The sequence below is a fragment of the Panulirus ornatus genome, chromosome 23, assembly GCF_036320965.1.
Source record: "Panulirus ornatus isolate Po-2019 chromosome 23, ASM3632096v1, whole genome shotgun sequence".
In the NCBI taxonomy this organism is placed as follows: domain Eukaryota; kingdom Metazoa; phylum Arthropoda; class Malacostraca; order Decapoda; family Palinuridae; genus Panulirus; species Panulirus ornatus.
Genome location: NC_092246.1, coordinates 12763410 through 12786538, shown reverse-complemented (window position 1 = coordinate 12786538; position 23129 = coordinate 12763410). Strand labels below are relative to the sequence as shown.

Genomic DNA, 23129 nt, shown 5'->3' with positions numbered 1-23129 from the left:
CACTGCAATACCATCCAAAACCGCTGCCTTGCTGGCTTTCATCTTCTTCAAAGCTTTTACTACCTCTTCTGCGCTTACCAAATCATTCTCCCTAACCCTCTCACTTTGCACACCACCTCGATCAAAACACCATATATCTGCCACTCTATCATCAAACACATTCAACAAACCTTCAAAATACTCACTCCATCTCCTTCTCACATCACCACTACTTATTATCACCACCCCATTAGCCCCCTTCACTGAAGTTCCCTTTGATTCCCTTGTCTTATGCACATTATTTACCTCCTTCCAAAACATCTTTTTATTCTCCCTAAAATTCAATGATACTCTCTCACCCCAACTCTCATTTGCCCTCTTTTTCACCTCTTGCACCTTTCTCTTGACCTCCTGTCTCTTTCTTTTATACATTTCCCACTCATTTGCATTATTTCCCTGCAAAAATTGTCCAAATGCCTCTCTCTTCTCTTTCATTAACAATCTTACTTCTTCATCCCACCACTCACTACCCTTTCTCATCTGCCCACCTCCCACGCTTCTCATGCCACAAGCATCTTTTGCGCAAGCCATCACTGCTTCCCTAAATACATCCCATTCCTCCCCTACTCCCCTTATGTCCTTTGTTCTCACCTTTTTCCACTCTGTACTCAGTCTCTCTTGGTACTTCCTCACACAAGTCTCCTTCCCAAGCTCACTTACTCTCACCACTCTCTTCATCCCAACATTCTCTCTTCTTTTCTGAAAACCTCTACAAATCTTCATCTTCGCCTCCACAAGATTATGATCAGACATCCCTCCAGTTGCACCTCTCAGCACATTTACATCCAAAAGTCTCTCTTTCGCGCGCCTATCAATTAACACATAATCCAATAACACTCTCTGGCCATCTCTCCTACTTACATATGTATACTTATGTATATCTCTCTCTTTAAACCAGGTATTCCCAATCACCAGTCCTTTTTCAGCACATAAATCTACAAGCTCTTCACCATTTCCATTTACAACACTGAACACACCATGTACACCAATTATTCCCTCAACTGCCACATTACCCACCTTTGCATTCAAATCACCCATCACTATAACCCGGTCTTGTGCATCAAAATTACTAACACACTCACTCAGCTGCTCCCAAAACACTTGCCTCTCATGATCTTTCTTTTCATGCCCAGGTGCATATGCACCTAATAATCACCCATCTCTCTCCATCCGCTTTCAGTTTTATCCATAACAATCTAGAGTTTACTTTCTTACACTCTATCACATACTCCCACCACTCCTGATTTAGGAGTAGTGCTACTCCTTCCCTTGCTCTTGTCCTCTCACCAACCCCTGACTTTACTCCCAAGACATTTCCAAACCACTCTTCCCCTTTACCCTTGAGCTTCGTTTCACTCAGAGCCAAAACATCCAGGTTCCTTTCCTCACACATACTACCTATGTCTCCTTTTTTCTCATCTTGGTTACATCCACACACATTTAGACACCCCAATCTGAGCCTTCGAGGAGGATGAGCACTCCCCACGTGACTCCTTCTGTTTCCCTTTTTAGAAAGTTAAAATACAAGGAGGGGAGGGTTTCCAGCCCCCCGCTCCCGTCCCCTTTGCATGGGAAGTATTCTTCCTCCTCTATCCCCAGGGATAAGGGAGAAAGATCTTTTTATCCTCCATAAAGTTTAATGATACTCTCTCACCCCAACTTTCATTTGCCCTCTTTTTCAACCCTTGCATGATGTAAACAGAGCGGAACTTGTCACTGCAAATCAGTGTTGTGGGATGAGACAAGACTACTGCATGAGGGCCTAAGGAAACAAATAAGAAAGAATTAGAAGTGGCTTACATCACTACCAAAGACAACATTAACACAAAGTCTGGGTTCATCTGCTGGTCACATGAGGAGGTGGAGACTGCTGTGAATGAGTGGAGGCAGCAGGACAAATGATCCAATTGCAGAGCGACATGCCAAGATGTCCAATGCTGGAATCAGTATTTCCTGAGGTAGACTGTTAAACGGTCAAAATGTTGAGGTATGTGTCAGCTCTAACTCGTTTGTGTCCATACCATCTTGTTTTCCACAACACATTATGTATACGCAAAAATTTCAAAATCCCAAAAAATCCAAAATCCGAAGCACTTCTGGTCCCAGGCATTTCAGATAAGGGATACTCAACCTGCGTATGAAAATTTAAACACTGGTTTGTGGATTCCTTACATTCAGAGTTTTCCAAACATGTACAGACTGACAAGTCTGCAAGAAATACCAACTAAGCTATATTTTTCAATATACTGGAAGCTAATACATGATACTTTTTAAACCCTTCTCATGCTCTCTGCCACTATTGTGGAACTATGTAGGGCAGTGGTCTGCATCACAATCATGGTTTTAGTTTCAGTGCCCATGTCCAGGTGATGTATGATTACACATCTTATCCACTGTTATCATATTATTATCATACTTTGTCACAGTCTCCAACATTAGTGAGGTAGCACAAGGAAACAGGCAAAAGAATGGCCCAACCCACCCACATACAGATGTATATACAGAAACGCCCACACACGCACATATACATACCTATACATTTCAACGTATACATACATATACGTACACAAACATATACAAATATACACATGTACATATTTATACATGCTGCTTTCATCCATTCCCACCGCCACCCTGCTACACATGAAATGGCACCCCCCCTTCACCCGAATGTGCCCAAGGTAGCGCTAAGAAAAGACAACAAAGGCCACATTCGTTCACACTCAGTCTCTAGCTATCATGTGCAATGCACCGAAACCACAGCTCCCTTTCCACATCCAGGCCCCCCACAAAACTTTCCATGGTTTACCCCTGATGCTTCACATGCCCTGGTTCAGTCCACTGACAGCAAGTCAACCCCGGTATACTACATCGTTCCAATTCACTCTATTCCTTGCACATCTTTCTTCCTCCTGTATGTTCAGGCCCCAATTGCCCAAAATCTTTTTCACTCCATCCTTCCATCTCCAATTTGGTCTCGCACTTCTCCTCGTTCTCTCCACCTCTGACACATATATCCTCTTTGTCAATCTTTCCTAACTCATTCTCTCCATGTGACCAAACCATTTCAATACACCCTCTTCTTCTCTCTCAACCACACTCTTTTTATTACACCATTATCCACTGTCACTAAAAACCTGATAATGTAGCTGGAAAAATCATCATGCTTCATAGTCATCCAAAAAATGTCACAGAAAGTGTAACTGCATCGTAATGGCAAGAAGCTAAACAAATGTATCATTACAGACAACTTTACAGTAAAAGAACCAATTTCTATTGAATCACTGTTGACATCTTTTATCAAAATATGCTTATGTTTTTATTTACTCATGAAAATAATATTCAGCCTACATATATCATAAGTAAATATGCAAATAATGCATATGAAATATAAAAATATGTAATATGTACGGGATGCATGAAATTATACCTTGTAAAGCCTAAAACATGCATGAGGTGTTTTAGGTGCATAAAGAAATAACACCAGGAAGAAACATAATCATTATACTACTTATCATTAAGGAGGAACAATGTGATTTCAGAAATGGTAGATGTGTGGATCAGGTGTTTGCTTTACAGAAAGTGTGTGCAAAACAGAGAAATAGAAGGATTAGTATATGGCATCTAGGGATCTGGAGAAAGAATAGACATATTTTGTGGGAGGAAAGCTATTGGAAGCTGTGAGAAGTTTTTATCAAGAGAGTAAGATGTGTGTACAAGTACACAGAAAGGACAGCAAGTGGTTCCAGGTGATGGAGAGTCTGTGGCAGGTGTGTGTGATGTCAGTGAAGCTGTTTGTTTATGGATGCAATGATGAGGGAGGTAAATGCAAGGGTCTTGGAGAGAGAGGTGAGTATGCAGCCTGTAGAGGGTGATAGGGCTTGGGAAGAGATTCAGTCTCTGCTTCCTGATGACACAGCACTGATGACAGATTCAAGAGGGACGCTGCAGAAGATTGTTGCATCTGAGTCAGGGATAGTGTGTGAAAGGAGGAAGCTTAGAGTAAATGTGAATAAAAGAATGGTTATGAGATTTAGCTGTGCTGAGGAACAGGTTAGTGTGAGTTTCAATAGAAAAAATTTGGAGGAACTGGGATGTTTTACACACCTATGAGTAGACACGCCAGCAACTGGAATCATGGAAGGAGAATTGAGTCATGGGATAGGTGAGGAGGTGAAGGTCTTGGAGCACAGAGGAATGTGTGAAAGAGAAGATGTTCCCTGTAAGGGCAAAAATGGGTGTTTGAATGCATAATAGCCTTAGCGATGCAGTATGGATGTAAGGCATGGGCTACAGATAAGAATGTGTGTAGGAGGATGGACATGTTGAATATGAAATGCTTGAGGACAAAATGAGGTGTGGGGTGGTTTAATTAAGTAAGTAGATAAATGCTAAGAGAGGTGTGGTAATAAAAAGAATGTGGGTGAGAGAACTGGATAGGGTGTGCTGAAATGGTTTGGACATATGGAGAGAATGAGGGGAAAAGGTTGGGAAAAAGGATATATGTATCAGAAATGGAGGAAGCATGGAGAATGGGGAGACCTAATTGGAGGGCAAAGGATGGAGAGAAAAAGACTCTTGAGTGATAGGGGTCTGAGCATGCAGGAGGGTGAAAGGTGTGAACAGGACAGAGTGAACTGGAACGATGTGGTATACTGGGGTTGACAAACTGTCAATGGATTGAACCAAGGCATGTGAAAGGTCTGAGGTAAACCATAGAAAGGTCTGTTGGGCCTGGTTGTGGATAGGGGGCTGTAGTTTTGGTGTACTACACATCAAAATTGGAAAATGTATGTGAGCAAATGAGGCCTTTTCTTTGTCTGTTTCTAGTGCTACCTCACTTAAGAGGGAAATGATGAAAAAGTATATCAAAAAAATAACTATATCACTTCTATCCTCAATATCCATACTCTGTGGAAAATTATCTACAACAGAATCAAACAGAACATCCTACTCTCACCCACACAGAAAAGCTGCAGACCCAAAGCACTCTACCATCACACTGCACACTTTGACCTCACCCAACATACCCTAGATGGACTCAACCAACCATACTCCCCTCCTGCACAGTACTAGTCGCAACAGACATCAACAAAGTATTTGACTGTGTCCCCAAACATATCCTTACACAAAAATTCGTGACACATCAAAAAGTGGTTGGCCAAATTCATAGTCTGCCACCACGTGAGTCACTCACAATGGCTTCACCTGTACAACACAAACTCTGAAATGGAATTCCCCACAGTGCAGTTCCTTCTCCAACTCTGTTCAATCCTTTCCTACATCACAATACCCTGACACCACAGTAGAAACATCAAACATGCAGCACAATATTATAAAACAGGAACAATAGTTCAGCAAAGAGAGAATGGATGCATTTTCACAGAATCTTTATCTTTTAACCCCTGACAGACATGAATCCAGTTCATAAATCCCTTAGCATCCTATACAAAAAATTCAGTTTTCTTTTATACATAATTGCTGTTTCTTGTGTCAGCAAGGTAAAGCCAGGAAACATATAAGCACATAAACACCTCCAAACGCATATATACATAAATATACATATCAACATATACATGCATATACATATATATATATATATTTTTTTTTTTTTTTTTTTTTTTTTTATACTTTGTCGCTGTCTCCCGCGTTTGCGAGGTAGCGCAAGGAAACAGACGAAAGAAATGGCCCAACCCCCCCCATACACATGTACATACACACGTCCACACACGCAAATATACATACCTACACAGCTTTCCATGGTTTACCCCAGACGCTTCACATGCCTTGATTCAATCCACTGACAGCACGTCAACCCCTGTATGCCACATCGCTCCAATTCACTCTATTCCTTGCCCTCCTTTCACCCTCCTGCATGTTCAGGCCCCGATCACAAAAAATCTTTTTCACTCCATCTTTCCACCTCCAATTTGGTCTCCCTCTTCTCCTCGTTCCCTCCACCTCCGACACATATATCCTCTTGGTCAATCTTTCCTCACTCATTCTCTCCATGTGCCCAAACCATTTCAAAACACCTTCTTCTGCTCTCTCAACCACACTCTTTTTAATTCCACACATCTCTCTTACCCTTACGTTACTTACTCGATCAAACCACCTCACACCACATATTGTCCTCAAACATCTCATTTCCAGCACATCCATCCTCCTGCGCACAACTCTATCCATAGCCCACGTCTCGCAACCATACAACATTGTTGGAACCACTCTTCCTTCAAACATACCCATTTTTGCTTTCCGAGATAATGGTCTCGACTTCCACACATTCTTCAAGGCTCCCAGAATTTTCGCCCCCTTCCCCACCCTATGATCCACTTCCGCTTCCATGGTTCCATCCGCTGCCAGATCCACTCCCAGATATCTAAAACACTTCACTTCCTCCAGTTTTTCTCCATTCAAACTTACCTCCCAATTGACTTGACCCTCAACCCTACTGTACCTAATAACCTTGTTCTTATTCACATTTACTCTTAACTTTCTTCTTTCACACACTTTACCAAACTCAGTCACCAGCTTCTGCAGTTTCTCACATGAATCAGCCACCAGCGCTGTATCATCAGCGAAAAACAACTGACTCACTTCCCAAGCTCTCTCATCCCCAACAGACTTCATACTTGCCCCTCTTTCCAAAACTCTTGCATTCACCTCCCTAACAACCCCATCCATAAACAAATTAAACAACATGAAGACATCACACACCCCTGCCGCAAACCTACATTCACTGAGAACCAATCACTTTCCTCTCTTCCTACACGTACACATGCCTTACATCCTCGATAAAAACTTTTCACTGCTTCTAACAACTTGCCTCCCACACCATATATTCTTAATACCTTCCACAGAGCATCTCTATCAACTCTATCATATGCCTTCTCCAGATCCATAAATGCTACATACAAATCCATTTGCTTTTCTAAGTATTTCTCACATACATTCTTCAAAGCAAACACCTGATCCACACATCCTCTACCACTTCTGAAACCACACTGCTCTTCCCCAATCTGATGCTCTGTACATGCCTTCACCCTCTCAATCAATATCCTCCCATATAATTTACCAGGAATACTCAACAAACTTATACCTCTGTAATTTGAGCACTCACTCTTATCCCCTTTGCCTTTGTACAATGGCACTATGCACGCATTCCGCCAATCCTCAGGCACCTCACCATGAGTCATACATACATTAAATAACCTTACCAACCAGTCAACAATACAGTCACCCCCTTTTTTAATAAATTCCACTGCAATACCATCCAAACCTGCTGCCTTGCCGGCTTTCATCTTCCGCAAAGCTTTCACTACCTCTTCTCTGTTCACCAAATCATCTTCCCTAACCCTCTCACTTTGCACACCACCTCGACCAAAACACCCTATATCTGCCACTCTATCATCAAACACATTCAACAAACCTTCAAAATACTCACTCCATCTCCTTCTCACATCACCACTACTTGTTATCATCTCCCCATTTGCACCCTTCACTGAAGTTCCCATTTGCTCCCTTGTCTTACGCACTTTATTTACCTCCTTCCAGAACACCTTTTTATTCTCCCTAAAATTTACTGATAGTCTCTCACCCCAACTCTCATTTGCCCTTTTTTTCACCTCTTGCACCTTTCTCTTGACCTCCTTTATACTTTGTCGCTGTCTCCCGCGTTTGCGAGGTAGCGCAAGGAAACAGACGAAAGAAATGGCCCCCCCCCCATACACATGTATATACATACGTCCACACACGCAAATATACATACCTACACAGCTTTCCATGGTATACCCCAGACGCTTCACATGCCTTGATTCAATCCACTGACAGCACATCAGCCCCGGTATACCACATCGCTCCAATTCACTCTATTCCTTGCCCTCCTTTCACCCTCCTGCATGTTCAGGCCCCGATCACACAAAATCTTTTTCACTCCATCTTTCCACCTCCAATTTGGTCTCCCTCTTCTCCTTGTTCCCTCCACCTCCGACACATATATCCTCTTGGTCAATCTTTCCTCACTCATCCTCTCCATGTGCCCAAACCACTACAAAACACCCTCTTCTGCTCTCTCAACCACGCTCTTTTTATTTCCACACATCTCTCTTACCCTTACGTTTCTCACTCGATCAAACCACCTCACACCACACATTGTCCTCAAACATCTCATTTCCAGCACATCCATCCTCCTGCGCACAACTCTATCCATAGCCCACGCCTCGCAACCATACAACATTGTTGGAACCACTATTCCTTCAAACATACCCATTTTTGCTTTCCGAGATAATGTTCTCGACTTCCACACATTCTTCAAGGCCCCCAGAATTTTCGCCCCCTCCCCCACCCTATGATCCACTTCCGCTTCCATGGTTCCATCCGCTGCCAGATCCACTCCCAGATATCTAAAACACTTAACTTCCTCCAGTTTTTCTCCATTCACACTCACCTCCCAATTGACTTGACCCTCAACCCTACTGTACCTAATAACCTTGCTCTTATTCATATTTACTCTTAACTTTCTTCTTCCACACACTTTACCAAACTCAGTCACCAGCTTCTGCAGTTTCACATATGAATCAGCCACCAGCGCTGTGTCATCAGCGAACAACAACTGACTCACTTCCCAAGCTCTCTCATCCCCAACAGACTTCATACTTGCCCCTCTTTCCAAAACTCTTGCATTTACCTCCCTAACAACCCCATCCATAAACAAATTAAACAACCATGGAGACATCACACACCCCTGCCGCAAACCTACATTCACTGAGAACCAATCACTTTCCTCTCTTCCTACACGTACACATGCCTTACATCCTCGATAAAAACTTTTCACTGCTTCTAACAACTTTCCTCCCACACCATATATTCTTAATACCTTCCACAGAGCATCTCTATCAACTCTATCATATGCCTTCTCCAGATCCATAAATGCTACATACAAATCCATTTGCTTTTCTAAGTATTTCTCACATACATATATATATATATATATATATATATATATATATATATATATATATATATATATATATATATATATATATATATATATATATATATTATTATTTTATATTTATATATATATATATATATATATATATATATATATATATATATATATATATATATATATATATATATATATATATATATATATATATATTGACTTTTGGATGTCAATGTGCTGAGAGGTGCAACTGGAGGGATGTCTGATCATTATCTTGTGGAGGCTAAGGTGAAGATTAGTATGGGTTTTCAGAAAAGAGGAGTGAATGTTGGGGTGAAGAAGGTGGTGAGAGTAAGTGAGCTTGGGAAGGAGACCTGTGTGAGAAGTACCTGGAGAGACTGTGTACAGAATGGAAAAAGGTGAGAACAATGGAAGTAAGGGGAGTGGGGGAGGAATGGGATGTATTTAGGGAATCAGTGATGGATTGCGCAAAAGATGCTTGTGGCATGAGAAGAGTGGGAGGTGGGCTGTTTAGAAAGGGTAGTGAGTGGTGGGATGAAGAAGTAAGAGTATTAGTGAAAGAGAAGAGAGAGGCATTTGGACGATTTTTGCAGGGAAAAAATGCAATTGAGTGGGAGAAGTATAAAAGAAAGAGACAGGAGGTCAAGAGAAAGGTGCAAGAGGTGAAAAAAAGGGCAAATGAGAGTTGGGGTGAGAGACTATCAGTAAATTTTAGGGAGAATAAAAAGATGTTCTGGAAGGAGGTAAATAGGGTGCGTAAGACAAGGGAGCAAATGAGAACTTCAGTGAAGGGCGCAAATGGGGAGGTGATAACAAGTAGTGGTGATGTGAGAAGGAGATGGAATGAGTATTTTGAAGGTTTGTTGAATGTGTCTGATGACAGAGTGGCAGATATAGGGTGTTTGGGTCGAGGTGGTGTGCAAAGTGAGAGGGTTAGGGAAAATGATTTGGTAAACAGAGAAGAGGTAGTAAAAGCTTTGCGGAAGATGAAAGCCGGCAAGGCAGCAGGTTTGGATGGTATTGCAGTGGAATTTATTAAAAAAGGGGGTGACTGTATTGTTGACTGGTTGGTAAGGTTATTTAATGTATGTATGACTCATGGTGAGGTGCCTGAGGATTGGCGGAATGCGTGCATAGTGCCATTGTACAAAGGCAAAGGGGATAAGAGGAGTGCTCAATTAAGGTATAGTTGAGTTCTGAAATTATATGGGAGGGTATTGATTGAGAGGGTGAAGGCATGTACAGAGCATCAGATTGGGGAAGAGCAGTGTGGTTTCAGAAGTGGTAGAGGATGTGTGGATCAGGTGTTTGCTTTGAAGAATGTATGTGAGAAATACTTAGAAAAGCAAATGGATTTGTATGTAGCATTTATGGATCTGGAGAAGGCATATGATAGAGTTGATAGAGATGCTCTGTGGAAGGTATTAAGAATATATGGTGTGGGAGGCAAGTTGTTAGAAGCAGTGAAAAGTTTTTATCGAGGATGTAAGGCATGTGTACGTGTAGGAAGAGAGGAAAGTGATTGGTTCTCAGTGAATGTAGGTTTGCGGCAGGGGTGTGTGATGTCTCCATGGTTGTTTAATTTGTTTATGGATGGGGTTGTTAGGGAGGTAAATGCAAGAGTTCTGGAAAGAGGGGCAAGTATGAAGTCTGTTGGGGATGAGAGAGCTTGGGAAGTGAGTCAGTTGTTGTTCGCTGATGATACAGCGCTGGTGGCGGATTCATGTGAGAAACTGCAGAAGCTGGTGACGGAGTTTGGTAAAGTGTGTGGAAGAAGAAAGTTAAGAGTAAATGTGAATAAGAGCAAGGTTATTAGGTACAGTAGGGTTGAGGGTCAAGTCAATTGGGAGGTGAGTTTGAATGGAGAAAAACTGGAGGAAGTGAAGTGTTTTAGATATCTGGGAGTGGATCTGTCAGCGGATGGAACCATGGAAGCGGAAGTGGATCATAGGGTGGGGGAGGGGGCGAAAATTTTGGGAGCCTTGAAAAATGTGTGGAAGTCGAGAACATTATCCCGGAAAGCAAAAATGGGTATGTTTGAAGGAATAGTGGTTCCAACAATGTTGTATGGTTGCGAGGCGTGGGCTGTGGATAGAGTTGTGCGCAGGAGGATGGATGTGCTGGAAATGAGATGTTTGAGGACAATGTGTGGTGTGAGGTGGTTTGATCGAGTAAGTAACGTAAGGGTAAGAGAGATGTGTGGAAATAAAAAGAGCGTGGTTGAGAGAGCAGAAGAGGGTGTTTTGAAATGGTTTGGGCACATGGAGAGAATGAGTGAGGAAAGATTGACCAAGAGGATATATGTGTCGGAGGTGGAGGGAACGAGGAGAAGAGGGAGACCAAATTGGAGGTGGAAAGATGGAGTGAAGAGGATTTTGTGTGATCGGGGCCTGAACATGCAGGAGGGTGAAAGGAGGGCAAGAATAGAGTGAATTGGAGCGATGTGGTATACAGGGGTTGACGTGCTGTCAGTGGATTGAATCAAGGCATGTGAAGCGTCGGGGTAAGCCATGGAAGGCTGTGTAGGTATGTATATTTGCGTGTGTGGACGTTTGTATGTACATGTGTATGGGGGGGGGGGCCATTTCTTTCGTCTGTTTCCTTGCGCTACCTCGCAAACGCGGGAGACAGCGACAAAGTATAAAAAAAAAAAAAAAAAAAAAATATATATATATATATATATATATATATATATATATATATATATATATATATATATATATATATATATATATATATTTTCTAAGTATTTCTCACATACAATCTTCAAAGCAAACACCTGATCCACACATCCTCTACCACTTCTGAAACCACACTGCTCTTCCCCAATCTGATGCTCTGTACATGCCTTCACCCTCTCAATCAATACCCTCCCATATAATTTATCAGGAATACTTAACAAATTTATACCTCTGTAATTTGAGCACTCACTCTTATCCTCTTGCCTTTGTACAATGGCACTATGCACGCATTCCGTCAATCCTCAGGCACCTCACCATGAGTCATACATACATTAAATAACCTTACCAACCAGTCAATAATACAGTCACCCCCTTTTTTAATAAATTCCACTGCAATACCATCCAAACCTGCTGCCTTGCCGGCTTTCATCTTCCGCAAAGTTTTTACTACCTCTTCTCTGTTTACTAAATCATTTTCCCTAACTTTCTCACTTTGCACACCACCTCGACCAAAACACCCTATATCTGCCACTCTATCAACAAACACATTCAACAAACCTTCAAGATACTCACTCCATCTCCTTCTCACATCACCACTACTTGTTATCACCTCCCCATTTGCGCCCTTCACTGAAGTTCCCATTTGCTCCCTTGTCTTACGCACTTTATTTACCTCCTTCCAGAACACCAGAACATCTTTTTATTCTCCCTAAAATTTAATGATACTCTCTCACCCCAACTCTCATTTGCCCTCTTTTTCACCTCTTGCACCTTTCTCTTGACCTCCTGTCTCTTTCTTTTATACATCTCCCACTCAATTGCATTTTTTCCCTGCAAAAATCATCCAAATGCCTCTCTCTTCTCTTTCACTAATAATCTTACTTCTTCATCCCACCACTCACTACCCTTTCTAATCAACCCACCTCCCACTCTTCTCATGCCATAAGCATCTTTTGTGCAATCCATCACTGATTCCCTAAATACATCCCATTCCTCCCCCACTCCCCTTAATTCCATTGTTCTCACCTTTTTCCATTCTGTACTCAGTCTCTCCTGGTACTTCCTCACACAAGTCTCCTTCCCAAGCTCACTTACTCTCACCACCCTCTTCACCCCAATATTCACTCTTCTTTTCTGAAAACCCATACAAATCTTCACCTTAGCCTCCACAAGATAATGATCAGATATCCCTCCAGTTGCACCTCTTAGCACATTAACATCCAAAAGTCTCTCTTTCGCGCGCCTGTCAATTAACACATAATCCAATAACGCTCTCTGGCCAGCTCTCCTACTTACATACGTATACTTATGTATATCTCGCTTTTTAAGCCAGGTATTCCATATCTCCAGTCCTTTTTCAGCACATAAATCTACAAGCTCTTCACCATTTCCATTTACAACACTGAACACCCCATGTATACCAATTATTCCCTCAACTGCCACATTACTCACCTTTGCATTCAAATCACCCATCACTATATATATCTTTCTTTTCTTCCATACTAATCGCCATTTCCCGCGTTAGCAAGGTAGCGTTAAGAACAGAGGACTGGGCCTCTGAGGGAATATCCTCACCTGGCCTCATTCTCTGTTCCGTCTTTTGGAAAATTAAAAAAAAACGAGAGGGGAGGATTTCCAGCCTCCCGCTCCCTCCCCATTTAGTCGCCTTCTACGACACTATATATATATATATATATATAGATATATATATATATATATATATATATATATATATATATATATATATATATATATATATATTTTTTTATACTATTCGCCATTTCCCGCATTTGCGAGGTAGCGTTAAGAACAGAGGACTGGGCCTTGGAGGGAAAATCCTCACCTGGCCCCCTCTCTGTTCCTTCTTTTGGAAAATTAAAAAAAATGAGGGGAGGATTTCCAGCCACCCGCTCCCTCCCCTACTAGTCGCCTTCTACGAAACGCAGGGAATACGTGGGAAGTATTCTTTCTCCCCTATCCCCAGGGATATATTTATTTTTTTTTTTATTATTATACTTTGTCGCTGTCTCCCGCGTTTGCGAGGTAGCGCAAGGAAACAGACGAAAGAAATGGCCCAACCCCCCCCCCATACACATGTATATACATACGTCCACACACACAAATATACATACCTACACAGCTTTCCATGGTTTACCCCAGACGCTTCACATGCCTTGATTCAATCCACTGACAGCACGTCAACCCCGGTATACCACATCGCTCCAATTCACTCTATTCCTTGCCCTCCTTTCACCCTCCTGCATATTCAGGCCCCGATCACACAAAATCTTTTTCACTCCATCTTTCCACCTCCAATTTGGTCTCCCTCTTCTCCTCGTTCCCTTCACCTCCGACACATATATCCTCTTGGTCAATCTTTCCTCACTCATTCTCTCCATGTGCCCAAACCACTTCAAAACACCCTCTTCTGCTCTCTCAACCACGCTCTTTTTATTTCCACACATCTCTCTTACCCTTACGTTACTCACTCGATCAAACAACCTCACACCACACATTGTCCTCAAACATCTCATTTTCAGCACATCCATCCTCCTGCGCACAACTCTATCCATAGCCAACGCCTCGCAACCATACAACATTGTTGGAACCACTATTCCTTCAAACATACCCATTTTTGCTTTCCGAGATAATGTTCTCGACTTCCACACATTCTTCAAGGCCCCCAGAATTTTCGCCCCCTTCCCCCACCCTATGATCCACTTCCGCTTCCATGGTTCCATCCGCTGCCAGATCCACTCCCAGATATCTAAAACACTTCACTTCCTCCAGTTTTTCTCCATTCAAACTCACATCCCAATTGACTTGACCCTCAACCCTACTGTACCTAATAACCTTGCTCTTATTCACATTTACTCTTAACTTTCTTCTTCCACACACTTTACCAAACTCAGTCACCAGCTTCTGCAGTTTCTCACATGAATCAGCCACCAGCGCTGTATCATCAGCGAACAACAACTGACTCACTTCCCAAGATCTCTCATCCCCAACAGACTTCATACTTGCCCCTCTTTCCAAAACTCTTGCATTTACCTCCCTAACAACCCCATCCATAAACAAATAAAACAACCATGGAGGCATCACACACCCCTGCCGCAAACCTACATTCACTGAGAACCAATCACTTTCCTCTCTTCCTACACGTACACATGCCTTACATCCTCGATAAAAACTTTTCACTGCTTCTAACAACTTTCCTCCCACACCATATATTCTTAATACCTTTTTTTTTTTTTTTGCTTTGTCGCTGTCTCCCGCGATTGCGAGGTAGCGCAAGGAAACAGACGAAAGAAATGGCCCAATCCACCCCCATACACATGTATATACATACGTCCACACACGCAAATATACATACCTACACAGCTTTCCATGGTTTACCCCAGACGCTTCACATGCCTTGATTCAATCCACTGACAGCACGTCAACCCCGGTATACCACATCGCTCCAATTCACTCTATTCCTTGCCCTCCTTTCACCCTCCTGAATGTTCAGGCCCCGATCACACAAAATCTTTTTCACTCCATCTTTCCACCTCCAATTTGGTCTCCCTCTTCTCGTCGTTCCCTCCATATGTATATATATATATATATATATATATATATATATATATATATATATATATATATATATATATATATATATTTTCCCTGGGGATAGGGGAGAAAGAATACTTCCCACGTATTCCCTGCGTGTCGTAGAAGGCGACTAAAAGGGAAGGGAGCGGGGGGCTGGAAATCCTCCCCTCTCAGTTTTTATTTTTCAGTTTTCCAAAAGAAGGAACAGAGAAGGGGGCCAGGTGAGGATGTTCCCTCAAAGGTCCAGTCCTCTGTTCATAACGCTACCTTGCTAACGCGGGAAATGGCGAATAGTATAAAAAAAAAAAAAATATATATATATATATATATATATATATATATATATATATATATATATATATATATATATATATATATAAAATGGGAAACAGAAGAAGGAGTCACGCGGGGAGTGCTCATCCTCCTCGAAGGCTCAGAGTGGGGTGCCTAAATGTGTGTGGATGTAACCAAGATGTGAAAAAAGGAGAGATAGGTAGTATGTTTGAGGAAAGGAACCTGGATGTTTTGGCTCTGAGTGAAACGAAGCTCAAGGGTAAAGGGGAAGAGTGGTTTGGGAATGTCTGGGGAGTAAAGTCAGGGGTTAGTGAGAGGACAAGAGCAAGGGAAGGAGTAGCAATACTCCTGAAACAGGAGTTGTGGGAGTATGTGATAGAGTGTAAGAAAGTAAATTCTCGATTAATATGGGTAAAACTGAAAGTTGATGGAGAGAGGTGGGTGATTATTGGTGCATATGCACCTGGGCATGAGAAGAAAGATCAAGAGAGGCAAGTGTTTTGGGAGCAGCTGAATGAGTGTGTTAGTGGTTTTGATGCACGAGACCGGGTTATAGTGATGGGTGATTTGAATGCAAAGGTGAGTAATGTGGCAGTTGAGGGAATAATTGGTATACATGGGGTGTTCAGTGTTGTAAATGGAAATGGTGAAGAGCTTGTAGATTTATGTGCTGAAAAAGGACTGATGATTGGGAATACCTGGTTTAAAAAGCGAGATATACATAAGTATACTTATGTAAGTAGGAGAGATGGCCAGAGAGCGTTATTGGATTACGTGTTAAGTGACAGGCGTGCGAGAGAGACTTTTGGATGTTAATGTGCTGAGAGGTGCAACTGGAGGGATGTCTGATCATTATCTTGTGGAGGCTAAGGTGAAGATTTGTATGGGTTTTCAGAAAAGAAGAGTGAATGTTGGGGTGAAGAGGGTGGTGAGAGTAAGTGAGCTTGAGAAGGAGACCTGTGTGAGGAAGTACCAGGAGAGACTGAGTACAGAATGGAAAAAGGTGAGAACAATGGAAGTAAGGGGAGTGGGGGAGGAATGGGATGTATTTAGGGAATCAGTGATGGATTGCGCAAAAGATGCTTGTGGCATGAGAAGAGTGGGAGGTGGGTTGATTAGAAAGGGTAGTGAGTGGTGGGATGAAGAAGTAAGAGTATTAGTGAAAGAGAAGAGAGAGGCATTTGGACGATTTTTGCATGGAAAAAATGCATTTGAGTGGGAGATGTATAAAAGAAAGAGACAGGAGGTCAAGAGAAAGGTGCAAGAGGTGAAAAAAAGGGCAAATGAGAGTTGGGGTGAGAGAGTATCATTAAATTTTAGGGAGAATAAAAAGATGTTCTGGAAGGAGGTAAATAAGTGCGTAAGACAAGGGAGCAAATGGGAACTTCAGTGAAGGGCGCAAATGGGGAGGTGATAACAAGTAGTGGTGATGTGAGAAGGAGATGGAGTGAGTATTTTGAAGGTTTGTTGAATGTTTGATGATAGAGTGGCAGATATAGGGTGTTTTGGTCGAGGTGGTGTGCAAAGTCAGAGGGTTAGGGAAAATGATTTGGTAAACAGAGAAGAGGTAGTGAAAGCTTTGCGGAAGATGAAAGCCGGCAAGGCAGCAGGTTTGGATGGTATTGCAGTGGAATTTATTAAAAAAGGGGGTGACTGTATTGTTGACTGGTTGGTAAGGTTATTTAATGGATGTATGACTCATGGTGAGGTGCCTGAGGATTGGCGGAATGCGTGCATAGTGCCATTGTACAAAGGCAAAGGGGATAAGAGTGAGTGCTCAAATTACAGAGGTATAAGTTTGTTGAGTATTCCTGGTAAATTATATGGGAGGGTATTGATTGAGAGGGTGAAGGCATGTACAGAGCATCAGATTGGGGAAGAGCAGTGTGGTTTCAGAAGTGGTAGAGGATGTGTGGATCAGGTGTTTGCTTTGAAGAATGTATGTGAGAAATACTTAGAAAAGCAAATGGATTTGTATGTAGCATTTATGGATCTGGAGAAGGAATATGATAGAGTTGATAGAGATGCTCTGTGGAAGGTATTAAGAATATATGGTGTGGGAGGAAAGTTGTTAGAAGCAGTGAAAAGTTTTTATCGAGGATGTAAGGCATGTGTACGTGTAGGAAGAGAGGAAAGTGATTGGTTCTCAGTGAATGTAGGTTTGCGGCAGGGGTGTGTGATGTCTCCATGGTTGTTTAATTTGTTTATGGATGGGGTTGTTAGGGAGGTAAATGCAAGAGTTTTGGAAAGAGGGGCAAGTATGAAGTCTGTTGGGGATGAGAGAGCTTGGGAAGTGAGTCAGTTGTTGTTCGCTGATGATACAGCGCTGGTGGCTGATTCATGTGAGAAACTGCAGAAGCTGGTGACTGAGTTTGGTAAAGTGTGTGGAAGAAGAAAGTTAAGAGTAAATGTGAATAAGAGCAAGGTTATTAGGTACAGTAGGGTTGAGGGTCAAGTCAATTGGGAGGTGAGTTTGAATGGAGAAAACTGGAGGAAGTGAAGTGTTTTAGATATCTGGGAGTGGATCTGGCAGCGGATGGAACCATGGAAGCGGAAGTGGATCATAGGGTGGGGGAGGGGGAGAAAATTCTGGGGGCCTTGAAGAATGTGTGGAAGTCGAGAACATTATCTCGGAAAGCAAAAATGGGTATGTTTGAAGGAATAGTGGTTCCAACAATGTTGTATGGTTGCGAGGCGTGGGCTATGGATAGAGTTGTGCGCAGGAGGATGGATGTGCTGGAAATGAGATGTTTGAGGACAATGTGTGGTGTGAGGTGGTTTGATCGAGTGAGTAACGTAAGGGTAAGAGAGATGTGTGGAAATAAAAAGAGCTTGGTTGAGAGAGCAGAAGAGGGTGTTTTGAAGTGGTTTGGGCACATGGAGAGGATGAGTGAGGAAAGATTGACCAAGAGGATATATGTGTCGGAGGTGGAGGGAACGAGGAGAAGAGGGAGACCAAATTGGAGGTGGAAAGATGGAGTGAAAAAGATTTTGTGTGATCGGGGCCTGAACATGCAGGAGGGTGAAAGGAGGGCAAGGAATAGAGTGAATTGGAGCGATGTGGTATACAGGGGTTGACGTGCTGTCAGTGGATTGAATCAAGGCATGTGAAGCGTCTGGGGTAAACCATGGAAAGCTGTGTAGGTATGTATATTGCGTGTGTGGACGTATGTATGTACATGTGTATGGGGGGGTTGGGCCATTTCTTTCGTCTGTTTCCTTGCGCTACCTCGCAAACGCGGGAGACAGCGACAAAGTATAAAAAAAAAAAAAAAAAAAAAAAAAAAAAAAAAAAAAATATCCCATTTTAGAAAGTTAATACAAGGAGGGGAGGATTTCTGGCCCCCCGCTCCCGTCCCCTCTAGTCGCTTTCTACGACACGCGAGGAATACGTGGGAAGTATTCTTTCACCCCTATCCCCAGGGATAATATACATATATATATACATATACACATACACACACATACACATACATACGCACATATACACACACACACACATACATGTATATACATATGAAAAATGTAAGAAACAATTTAGAAAACTGAAACCTCTAGCTTGAAATGAATGAAAAAATGAATGTCACATAATGGTTCAACCTCTGGCTATGGAAAAAGGAAATGTATAATTTATTTACACAAACGTCAATAGCAGTTCTCATCAATTTAACCACTGTATCAATAAGCTTCAATGTCTAAGCTACATTTTTCTCCAATTTCACTATTTTCTTGTCAAAACACCATGTATGAAATGTATGAATGTATGTGAGAAATACTTAGAAAAGCAAATGGATTTGTATGTAGCATTTATGGATCTGGAGAAGGCATATGATAGAGTTGATAGAGATGCTCTGTGGAAGGTATTAAGAATATATGGTGTGGGAGGAAAGTTGTTAGAAGCAGTGAAAAGTTTTTATCGAGGATGTAAGGCATGTGTACGAGTAGGAAGAGAGGAAAGTGATTGGTTCTCAGTGAATGTAGGTTTGCGGCAGGGGTGTGTGATGTCTCCATATATATATTTTTTTTTTTTTTTTGCTTTGTCGCTGTCTCCCATGTTTGCGAGGTAGCGCAAGGAAACAGACGAAAGAAATGGCCCAACCCACCCCCATACACATGTATATACATACGTCCACACACGCAAATATACATACCTACACAGCTTTCCATGGTTTACCCCAGACGCTTCACATGCCCTGATTCAATCCACTGACAGCACATCAACCCCGGTATACCACATCGCTCCAATTCACTCTATTCCTTGCCCTCCTTTCACCCTCCTGCATGTTCAGGCCCCGATCACACAATATCTTTTTCACTCCATCTTTCCACCTCCAATTTGGTCTCCCTCTTCTCCTCATTCCCTCCACCTCCGACACATATATCCTCTTGGTCAATCTTTCCTCACTCATTCTCTCCATGTGCCCAAACCATTTCAAAACACCCTCTTCTGCTCTCTCAACCACGCTCTTTTTATTTCCACACATCTCTCTTACCCTTACGTTACTTACTCGATCAAACCACCTCACACCACACATTGTCCTCAAACATCTCATTTCCAGCACATCCATCCTCCTGCACACAACTCTATCCATAGCCCACGCCTCGCAACCATACAACATTGTTGGAACCACTATTCCTTCAAACATACCCATTTTTGCTTTCCGAGATAATGTTCTCGACTTCCACACATTCTTCAAGGCTCCCAGAATTTTCGCCCCCTCCCCCACCCTATGATCCACTTCCGCTTCCATGGTTCCATCCGCTGCCAGATCCACTCCCAGATATCTAAAACACTTTACTTCCTTCAGTTTTTCTCCATTCAAACTCACCTCCCAATTTACTTGACCCTCAACCCTACTGTACCTAATAACCTTGCTCTTATTCACATTTACTCTTAACTTTCTTCTTTCACACCCTTTACCAAACTCAGTCACCAGCTTCTGCAGTTTCTCACATGAATCAGCCACCAGCGCTATATCATCAGCGAACAGCAACTGACTCACTTCCCAAGCTCTCTCATCCACAACAGACTTCATACTTGCCCCTCTTTCCAAAACTCTTGCATTCACCTCCCTAACAACCCCATCCATAAACAAATTAAACAACCATGGAGACATCACACACCCCTGCCGCAAACCTACATTCACTGAGAACCAATCACTTTCCCCTCTTCCTACACGTACACATGCCTTACATCCTCGATAAAAACTTTTCACTGCTTCTAACAGCTTGCCTCCCACACCATATATTCTTAATACCTTCCACAGAGCATCTCTATCAACTCTATCATATGCCTTCTCCAGATCCATAAATGCTACATACATATCCATTTGCTTTTCTAAGTATTTCTCACATAAATGCTTCAAAGCAAACACCTGATCCACACATCCTCTACCAATTCAGAAACCACACTGCTCTTCCCTAGTCTTATGCACTGTACATGCCTTCACCCTTTCAATCAATATACACCATTCTAAATAAGGCCTCATCTGCCTGGTCTTCCATCCTTTCAAAAACAAATGCAACAAATCTGCAAACCATACATAATAATGCACTCAAAGCAATCACTGGATGCCTATCCACTAAAAACACTTAACAACTTTACAGTGAAACATAGATCCTCAAAATACTCAGCACTCTATTCCATGCAACTGCAAACTCTTTCAGCTAAACCACTCCATAACTAACCATCAACCACCATTCAGAAATAAAAAGCTTACCCCTGCTTCATACTGCAATAATATCTATTCACAAAACCCATAACCCTGATGAATGTAATACTGACAAAACATATATGTATACACTGAAATAACCTGACAAGCAGTAAACATCCGACTTCTCAATTCAGTCTTAAACCCAATCCAATAAACACACACACATAAGAAACCATACTCCCCAGACACACATGAGCCGTACTCTCTCAATTATACTTTAGATATCACACATCACTACAACACAACAAGCACTGTTTCATCATATCCAAACACCCTTCATGGCTTTGCACATAAGACACATGTACAATATCACAAAACTTCATGACCAGTGGAAGTGGCTGGGCTTCTGAGTGCTGCAGGAGCCTTATGAGTATAGAAGGAACTCCTGCAGCAAAAAGATAAGGTAAGGTAACAGTGAGGATGTGTGCCACTAGCCAGAAACCTCTCCCAGACACTCAACACCCTCCTACATCAATATAAAGGAAAGAGTGCCTTTTGGGTTTTCTTCAGTAATATATGTTGCAGATATATTGTGTTCAGAAAAAAATAAGAGGAACTTTTTAACAGAGCATTTGATCTGTAAATCTACAGAAATAACACAAAATGAAATGATTAATGCACAATTCAGTAGGATAGCAAAGCCATGCATGTATGAGATTAGAAAATCATGGTAAAGACCTAACTTCAGATATTCTTCATATTCACTTGAACTGTCTCATATATTCATAATTCTTCCTTCATTATGTGTCACGAGAGACAGCATTACAATCTCTTGTATGGAAACTGGAGATACAAGATGATGTTAGTACTCAACAAGGGTCATTCTTAAATCACACTAAAAAGGTAGAGTGATGAAACTGCATACTTTCCTCTAACTGAAATATTCATGGATAAGAGAGAGTGATAATGAAAAACATGGATGATAATGACTGAATTATGTAAAGGAATGTCCTCTCAGTACAAAGCTTATAACTACTCATTGATGGGCTCCTGGTCATAAGGGTTGTTTTAACATTCATTTTGTTATAATTTTTAAGACCCATTTGAAACATATCTCTAATGAATCAATGAGAAATCGTGCATATCACTTTATCCCAATACTCATGTCAGATACAGAGAAAATGTCATCTTGTATTGTTATTTTCTTAAAACTATATCTAAGAGAATGTGGTCTATGAATTACTTTGCTTCTCTGAAGAGCTTCTGCCTGTGCCAGAAGAGTCTGAAGATCCTCACTCTGCTCAGTGAACTTTGTATTAAGAGCTGTGAAGGATTTGTTTACTTCCTGCAGAGATGTTTCTTTTTCATCCACTGCAGATTTCAAAATACGATGTCTCTGCTCTTCCTGTTCAAGAAGACCTTCAAGTGAGCAAACCTGTTAAAATATTCAAGATAATATTGCAATTACAATCAGATTATATTAATGACCAACTGAAGGTTCTTTTTTTTCACATTTGACCGCCTTCTCCCATGTCGACAAGGTAACACTGGGAAAGACGAAGAAAAACATATCCAATCACATAAAAATATATACAGATGACCCCTGACTTACTATGGTTCAATTTATGATTTTCCGACTTTTTAACAGTGAGACATTCAACATTCTATTATAGAATAAGCTTTGTGTCAGATGATTTTGACCAACTGTAGACTAATGTGAAAGCTCTGAGGACATTCAAGGTAGGTTAAGCTAAGCTATGATGTCTGGTAGGTTAGATGTACAATATTAAATGTATTAAATGTATGTATGACTCATGGTGAGGTGCCTGAGGATTGGCGGAATGCGTGCATAGTGCCATTGTACAAAAGCAAAGGGGATAAGAGTGAGTGCTCAAATTA

General features: G+C 41.7%; 1 protein-coding gene across 5 annotated transcripts in view; it reads right to left on the bottom strand.

Annotated features, from left to right (window-relative positions):
• LOC139756811 (uncharacterized) overlaps positions 1 to 23129 on the bottom strand; it is a 374339-nt gene that overhangs the window by 200626 nt on the left and 150584 nt on the right. For 3 of the 5 annotated variants that reach the window (XM_071676620.1, XM_071676618.1, XM_071676617.1), the window contains one exon: positions 22474 to 22665. The exons of 1 other annotated variant lie outside the window; for it this stretch is intronic. In XM_071676620.1, coding sequence (XP_071532721.1) covers positions 22474 to 22665 — 192 coding nt within the window. The remainder of the gene's footprint in view (positions 1 to 22473; positions 22666 to 23129) is intronic. One more of the 5 variants, XM_071676619.1, reaches the window with a different exon arrangement.